Below are 8737 nucleotides of genomic sequence, written 5' to 3'. Positions count from 1 at the left end.
TTTCTGGTTGATGTTTCGAGACAATAATTCCCCTTCTGTGTTTCATATTGTCTCGAATACACCCCCGTCTCTGCTGACACCTTTCGCACTCCCTGTTCCACCCTCCCAACCCCCTCTCTGCCTGTCTGCTCTCTCCCTGACCCCTCACTCTCTGCCTGTCTGCTCTCTCCCTGTCCCCCTCACTCTCTGCCTGTCTGCTCTCTCCCTGTCCCCATCACTCTCTGCCTGTCTGCTCTCTCCCTGTCCCCATCACTCTCTGTCTGTCTGCTCTCTCCCTGTCTCCCTCTCTCTGCCCGCCTGCTCTCTCCCTGTCCCCCTCACTCTCTGCCTGTCTGCTCTCTCCCTGACCCCTCTCTCTCTGCCTGTCTGCTCTCTCCCTGTCCCCTCACTCTCTGCCTGTCTGCTCTCTCCCTCCTCTCTGCCTGTCTGCTCTCTCCCTGACCCCTCTCTCTCTGCCTGTCTGCTCTCTCCCTGTCCCCTCTCTCTGCCTGTCTGCTCTCTCCCTGTCCCCTCACTCTCTGCCTGTCTGCTCTCTCCCTGACCCCTCTCTCTCTGCCTGTCTGCTCTCTCCCTGTCCCCTCACTCTCTGCCTGTCTGCTCTCTCCCTGACCCCTCTCTCTCTGCCTGTCTGCTCTCTCCTGTCCCTCACTCTCTGCCTGTCTGCTCTCTCCCTGTCTCCCCCTCTCTGCTGTCTGCTCTCTCCCTGTCCCCTCACTCTCTGCCTGTCTGCTCTCTCCCTGTCTCCCCCTCTCTGCCTGTCTGCTCTCTCCCTGACCCCTCTCTCTGCCCGTCTGCTCTCTCCCTGTCCGCTCACTCTCTGCCTGTCTGCTCTCTCCCTGACCCCTCTCTCTGCCTGTCTGCTCTCTCCCTGACCCCTCTCTCTCAGCCTGTCTGCTCTCTCCCTGACCCCTCACTCTCTGCCTGTCTGCTCTCTCCCTGTCCCCCTCACTCTCTGCCTGTCTGCTCTCTCCCTGACCCCTCACTCTCTGCCTGTCCGCTCTCTCCCTGTCCCCCGCTCTCTGCCTGTCTGCTCTCTCCCTGACCCCTCTCTCTGCCTGTCTGCTCTCTCCCTGACCCCTCTCTCTGCCTGTCTGCTCTCTCCCTGTCCCCTCACTCTCTGCCTGTCTGCTCTCTCCCTGTCCCCCGCTCTCTACCTGTCTGCTCTCTCCCTGACCCCCTCTCTCTGCCTGTCTGCTCTCTCCCTGTCCCCTCACTCTCTGCCTGTCTGCTCTCTCCCTGTCCCCCCGCTCTCTACCTGTCTGCTCTCTCCCTGACCCCTCTCTCTGCCTGTCTGCTCTCTCCCTGTCCCCTCACTCTCTGCCTGTCTGCTCTCTCCCTGACCCCTCTCTCTGCCTGTCTGCTCTCTCCCTGTCCCCTCTCTCTCTGCCTGTCTGCTCTCTCCCTGACCCCTCACTCTCTGCCTGTCTGCTCTCTCCCCTGTCCCCCTCACTCTCTGCCTGTCTGCTCTCTCCCTGACCCCTCTCTCTGCCTGTCTGCTCTCTCCCTGACCCCTCTCTCTCCCTGTCCCCTCTCTCTCTGCCTGTCGGCTCTCTCCCTGACCCCCCCTCTCTCCCTGTCCCCTCTCTCTCCGCCCGTCTGCTCTCTCCCTGTCCCCTCTCTCTGCCTGTCTGCTCTCTCCCTGACCCCTCGCTCTCTGCCTGTCTGCTCTCTCCCTGACCCCTCTCTCTCTGCCCGTCTGCTCTCTCCCTGTCCCCTCTCTCTGCCTGTCTGCTCTCTCCCTGACCCCTCACTCTCTGCCTGTCTGCTCTCTCCCTGACCCCTCACTCTTTGCCTGTCTGCTCTCTCCCTGACCCCTCTCCCTGCCCTGCGAACTGCTTTAATTATTTCGGCTCGCTCGCTTCCTCGCAGGATCGAGACAAGGCGTACGTGGGCTTTGCTACTTTACCCAATCAGGTTCATCGGAAATCTGTCAAGAAGGGTTTCGATTTCACCCTGATGGTGTCAGGTAGGAACAAGATCCCCGACCCTGCGCCCTCCGTACCCAGCCTGACTCTTCCCCCTGCCCCCATCGATCTCTCACCTTCCCTACTCCCCCCCCCCCACACACAACAGTGATCCCGTCACCGATCCTCCCACTTGGCCCCCCCACCTCAAAATATTACCATCCTCGGGGTGTTCCCATCGAGAGAGAATCTGACCATAGGCTCCTCCTTGTAGAGAAAACCCGATGACCCGCTTGGGCACTGAGAACGGGTCAGTGTGGAGGCGACGATCCCAAAGGGGGCTGCGTGTCAACTGGTCATCGATCCCCCACAGCGTGGAACCTGGCCACTTGGCCCATCGACTGCTCCTACCCCTCCGAGGAGCATCCCACCCAGGCTCTCCCTGCACTTCTACACAGCCAATCCCACCCTAACCCCCACATCCCTGGGCACTACGGGACAATTTCCCATCGGCCAATGCCACCCTAACCCGCACATCCCTGGGCACTACGGGACAATTTCCCATCGGCCAATCCCACCCTAACCCCCACATCCCTGGGCACTACGGGACAGTTTCCCATCAGCCAACCCCACCCTAACCCGCACATCCCTGGGCACTACGGGACAATTCCCCATCGGCCAACCCCACCCTAACCCCCACATCCCTGGGCACTACGGGACAATTCCCCATCGGCCAACCCCACCCTAACCCCCACATCCCTGGGCACTACGGGACAATTTCCCATCGGCCAATCCCACCCTAACCCCCACATCCCTGGGCACTACGGGACAATTTCCCATCGGCCAATCCCACCCTAACCCCCACATCCCTGGGCACTACGGGACAATTTCCCACCCTAACCCGCACATCCCTGGGCACTACGGGACAATTTCCCATCGGCCAATCCCACCCTAACCCGCACATCCCTGGGCACTACGGGACAATTTCCCATCGGCCAATCCCACCCTAACCCGCACATCCCTGGTCACTACGGGACAATTTCCCATCGGCCAATCCCACCCTCACCCGCACATCCCTGGGCACTACGGGACAATTTCCCATCGGCCAATCCCACCCTAACCCGTACATCCCTGGGCACTACGGGACAATTTCCCATCGGCCAACCCCACCCTAACCCGCACATCCCTGGCACTACGGGACAATTTCCCATCGGCCAACCCCACCCTAACCCGCACATCCCTGGGCACTACGGGACAATTTCCATCGGCCAATGCCACCCTAACCCGCACATCCCTGGGCACTACGGGACAATTTCCCATCGGCCAATCCCACCCTAACCCGCACATCCCTGGGCACTACAGGACAATTTCCCATCGGCCAATCCCACCCTAACCCCCACATCCCTGGGCACTACGGGACAATTCCCCATCGGCCAACCCCACCCTAACCCCCACATCCCTGGGCACTACGGGACAATTTCCCACCCTAACCCGCACATCCCTGGGCACTACGGGACAATTTCCCATCGGCCAATCCACCCTAACCCGCCATCCCTGGGCACTACGGGACAATTTCCCATCGGCCAATCCCACCCTAACCCGCACATCCCTGGGCACTACGGGACAATTTCCCATCGGCCAATCCACCCTCACCCGCACATCCCTGGGCACTACGGGACAATTTCCCATCGGCCAATCCCACCCTAACCCGTACATCCCTGGGCACTACGGGACAATTTCCCATCGGCCAACCCCACCCTAACCCGCACATCCCTGGGCACTACGGGACAATTTCCCATCGGCCAACCCCACCCTAACCCGCACATCCTGGGCACTACGGGACAATTTCCCATCGGCCAATGCCACCCTAACCCGCACATCCCTGGGCACTACGGGGACAATTTCCCATCGGCCAATCCCACCCTAACCCGCACATCCCTGGGCACTACAGGACAATTTCCCATCGGCCAATCCCACCCTAACCCCCACATCCCTGGGCACTACAGGACAATTTCCCATCGGCCAATCCCACCCTAACCCGCACATCCCTGGGCACTACGGGACAATTCCCCATCGGCCAATCCCACCCTAACCCGCACATCCCTGGGCACTACGGGACAATTTCCCATCGGCCAATCCCACCCTAACCCCCACATCCCTGGGCACTACAGGACAATTTCCATCGGCCAATCCCACCCTAACCCCCACATCCCTGGGCACTACGGGACAGTTTCCCATCGGCCACCCCACCCTAACCCGCACATCCCTGGGCTCTACGGGACAATTTCCCATCGGCCAATCCCACCCTAACCCGCACATCCCTGGGCACTACGGGACAATTTCCATCGGCCAATCCCACCCTAACCCCCACATCCCTGGGCACTACAGGACAATATCCCATCGGCCAATCCCACCGTAACCCCCACATCCCTGGGCACTACGGGACAATTTCCCATCGGCCAACCCCACCCTAACCCGCACATCCTGGGCACTACGGGACAATTTCCCATCGGCCAACCCCACCCTAACCCGCACATCCCTGGGCTCTATGGGACAATTTCCCATCGGCCAACCCCACCCTAACCCCCACATCCCTGGCACTACGGGACAATTTCCCATCGGCCAATCCCACCCTAACCCCCACATCCCTGGGCACTACAGGACAATTTCCCATCGGCCAATCCCACCCTAACCCCCACATCCCTGGGCACTACGGGACAGTTTCCCATCGGCCAACCCCACCCTAACCCGCACATCCCTGGGCTCTACGGGACAATTTCCCATCGGCCAATCCCACCCTAACCCGCACATCCCTGGGCACTACGGGACAATTTCCCATCGGCCAATCCCACCCTAACCCCACATCCCTGGGCACTACAGGACAATATCCCATCGGCCAATCCCACCGTAACCCCCACATCCCTGGGCACTACGGGACAATTTCCCATCGGCCAACCCCACCCTAACCCGCACATCCCTGGGCACTACGGGACAATTTCCCATCGGCCAACCCCACCCTAACCCGCACATCCTGGGCTCTATGGGACAATTTCCCATCGGCCAACCCCACCCTAACCCCCACATCCCTGGGCACTACGGGACAATTTCCCATCGGCCAATCCCACCCTAACCCGCACATCCCTGGGCACTACGGGACAATTTCCCATCGGCCAACCCCACCCTAACCCGCACATCCCTGGGCACTACGGGACAATTTCCCATTGGCCAATGCCACCCTAACCCGCACATCCCTGGGCACTACGGGACAATTTCCCATCGGCCAATCCCACCCTAACCCGCACATCCCTGGGCACTACGGGACAATTTCCCATCGGCCAACCCCACCCTAACCCGCACATCCCTGGGCTCTATGGGACAATTTCCCATCGGCCAACCCCACCCTAACCCCCACATCCCTGGGCACTACGGGACAATTTCCCATCGGCCAACCCACCCTAACCCGCACATCCCTGGGCACTACGGGACAATTTCCATTGGCCAATGCCACCCTAACCCGCACATCCCTGGGCACTACGGGACAATTTCCCATCGGCCAATCCCACCCTAACCTGCACATCTTCGAACTGTGGGAGGAATCCCTCGCAGACACGGTGGGGGAGAACGCGCCAACTCCACACACAGTCGCCCGACGGTGGGATCGATCCCGGATCCCTGACACTGCAGTGCCAGCCTTTCTTGCCCGTCCCCAATTGCCCCTTGAGGAGGTGGTCGTCAGCTGCCTTCTTGAACTGATGAGGTGTCTGTCTCTCGGCCTCATTCTCTGTAATAATTTATCGGGGAAAGTTTTAAAAGGGACCTGAGCGGGAAAGTCTTTCCCGCAGTGGGTGGTGCATGTCTGGGAGGATTCCTGGGCCCAATGCTGGCACAATGGGACTGGATTGATTCTGAATATTGGAGGGGGCCAGCACAGATGGGTTGTGTGCTGTCATAAGCCCCACATAATGGGGGAGGTGTATTGAGAGAGACAGAGAGGGAGAAAGACTAAGATACGTAGAGACAGAGGGAGGGAGAGGAGAGGCAGAGAGATACAGACGTAAGAGAACAAGAGACAGTCAGTCAGAAAGAGAGAGGGAGAGACAGACACAGACGGATGGAGAGATACAGAGCGAGAGATGATATATAATATACATGTATATATGGGAGCGTGAGACAGTGAGGTAGATACATATGGAATGAGGGAAGGAGGCAGAGAGTTAGAGATGGACAGAACAAGGTATATATGTAGAGACAGACGGAGAGAGACAGCGCGAGATGTGTATATATGACAGAAAGAGCGAGGCAAAGGGAAAGAGAGAGAACGGGAGACTGAGCGGAAGGGAGAAGGGGCGGAGTGGGAAAGAGAGTTACAGACAGAGAGAGAGAGAGAGGAGAGAGGGAGAGGGAGGTGGGATGAGCATAAGCTCGAAACTGACTCCCCGTTTGATACCCAGGGGAATCTGGCCTCGGGAAATCCACTCTAGTGGACAGCCTGTTCCTGACCAATCTGTATAAAGACCGGACCATCAGGAACGCTGACGGTAAGAGACCCTGGGGGTATTTTTGAGGAGGGGGGGGGTGGGGATTTCCTGCTGTTACGGGCGAAACTCCTTCGCCCGTTCCCCCCCCCCCCCACAACCGCTTTGGTCGGGTCAAAGCTGCGTTGACGCGCACCGACCCCGTTGGGAATCGGCCGGGCGCTGCGGGGCGGACGGCTCGGGGGAGAGCACCGCACGATCCCAGAGATCAGGCGGATCCAGAGGGATGGGGGGGTTCCCACCAACGGTGGAGCATGGGGAATCCAAGGCAGGGTAGGGGCCGGCAGAGGAGATTGCGGAGGGTCTGGGGACAGAGATAGGGAGGGGGGTGACAGAGACAGGGAGGGGGTGTAGGGGGTGACAGAGATAGGGAGGGTGTGTAGGGGGATGGAGGGTGTGACAGAGATAGGGAGGGGGTGTAGGGGGATGGAGGGGGTGACAGAGATAGGGAGGGGGTGTAGGGGGACGGAGGGGGTGACAGAGATAGGGAGGGGGTGTAGGGGGACGGAGGGGGTGACAGAGATAGGGAGGGGGTGTAGGGGGATGGAGGGGGTGACAGAGATAGGGAGGGGGTGTAGGGGGATGGAGGGGGGTGATAGAGATAGGGAGGGGGTGTAGGGAGTGACAGAGATAGGGAGGGGGTGTAGGGGGTGATGGAGATAGGGAGGGGGTGTAGGGGGATGGAGGGGGTGACAGAGATAAGGAGGGGGTGTAGGGGGATGGAGGGGGTGATAGAGATAGGGAGGGGGTGTAGGGAGTGACAGAGATAGGGAGGGGGTGTAGGGGGTGATGGAGATAGGGAGGGGGTGTAGGGGGATGGAGGGAGTGACAGAGATAGGGAGGGGGTGTAGGGGGATGGAGGGGGTGATAGAGATAGGGAGGGGGTGTAGGGGGATGGAGGGGGTGATAGAGATAGGGAGGGGGTGTAGGGAGTGACAGAGATAGGGAGGGGGTGTAGGGGGTGACAGAGATAGGGAGGGGGTGTAGGGGGATGACAGAGATAGGGAGGGGGTGTAGGGGGATGGAGGGGGTGATAGAGATAGGGAGGGGGTGTAGGGAGTGACAGAGATAGGGAGGGGGTGTAGGGGGTGACAGAGATAAGGAGGGGGTGTAGGGGGTGATAGAGATAGGGAGGGGGTGTAGGGAGTGACAGAGATAGGGAGGGGGTGTAGGGGGTGATGGAGATAGGGAGGGGGTGTAGGGGGATGGAGGGAGTGACAGAGATAGGGAGGGGGTGTAGGGGGATGGAGGGGGTGATAGAGATAGGGAGGGGGTGTAGGGGGAGATAGAGATAGGGAGGTGGTGTAGGGGGAGATGGAGATAGGGAGGGGGTTTAGGGGGATGGAGGGGGTGACAGAGATAGGGAGGGGGTGTAGGGGGATGGAGGGGGTGACAGAGATAGGGAGGGGGTGTAGGGGGTGACAGAGATAGGGAGGGGGTGTAGGGGGATGGAGGGGGGTGACAGAGATAGGGAGGGGGTGTAGGGGGATGGAGGGGGTGACAGAGATAGGGAGGGGGTGTAGGGGACAGAGGGGTTGACGGAGATAGGGAGGGGGTGTAGAAGGATGGAGGGACGCACAGAGATAGGGAGGGGGTGTAAGGGTTGGAGATGCTTGTGGGGACAGGGTCAGTGCAGAGGGAGCATTACCCTGTATCTAACCCCGAGCTGTCCCTCGGACTGTTTGATGGTGGGGGGGAGGGACAGTGTAGAGGGAGCTTTACCCCATTGCAGTTTTTACGAGCCGTCTCTCTGCGCTCTCAGAGCGTATCACAAAAACGCTGGAAATTACGAAGCACGCGGTCGACATCGAGGAGAGAGGGGTCCGGGTGAAACTGACCATCGTGGACACACCAGGGTTCGGAGACGCTATCGACAATACCGATTGGTGGGTACGGATCCTCCGCGTGGGCCCCGCATCCCACACCGCACCCCCCCCCCCCCCCGACTGCCCCGTGTCCCTCCCCACTACAGCCCCATATGCCAACACCCTCACTGGCCCGTATCCATCCCCAAACTAATCCCCCCGCTTCGCTCCCTCCCTCCACAGCACCACCAGGTCCCTCCGCGCCCTGGGGCTCTCGGTCACCCAGCTCCCTCCCCGCCCAGGGGCTCTCGGTCACCCAGATCACTCCACGCCCTGGGGCTCTCGGTCACCCAGCTCCCTCTGTGCCCAGGGGCTCTCAGTCACCCAGATTCCTCTGCGCCCAGGGGCTCTCGGTCACCCAGATCCCTCCGCGCCCAGGGGCTCTCGGTCACCCAGCTCCCTCCGCGCCCAGGGGCTCTCGGTCACCCAGATC

At 60.4% G+C, this 8737-nt stretch overlaps 1 protein-coding gene across 1 annotated transcript in view; it reads left to right on the top strand.

Annotated features, from left to right (window-relative positions):
- Positions 1-1845: 1845 nt before the first annotated feature.
- The window catches only part of LOC132208802 (septin-4-like), a gene marked incomplete at its 5' end in the record, with an annotated part of 18499 nt that continues 11607 nt past the window's right edge, over positions 1846-8737 (top strand). The window contains 3 exons of the mRNA XM_059644140.1: positions 1846-1966; positions 6356-6442; positions 8202-8325. Of these exons, the coding sequence (XP_059500123.1) occupies positions 1846-1966; positions 6356-6442; positions 8202-8325 (332 nt within the window). The remainder of the gene's footprint in view (positions 1967-6355; positions 6443-8201; positions 8326-8737) is intronic.

This window comes from Stegostoma tigrinum, unplaced genomic scaffold (genome assembly GCF_030684315.1).
Source record: "Stegostoma tigrinum isolate sSteTig4 unplaced genomic scaffold, sSteTig4.hap1 scaffold_538, whole genome shotgun sequence".
In the NCBI taxonomy this organism is placed as follows: Eukaryota; Metazoa; Chordata; class Chondrichthyes; order Orectolobiformes; family Stegostomatidae; genus Stegostoma; species Stegostoma tigrinum.
Note: the sequence above shows the minus strand (reverse complement) of the source record. Positions and strands in the feature narration are given on the sequence as shown.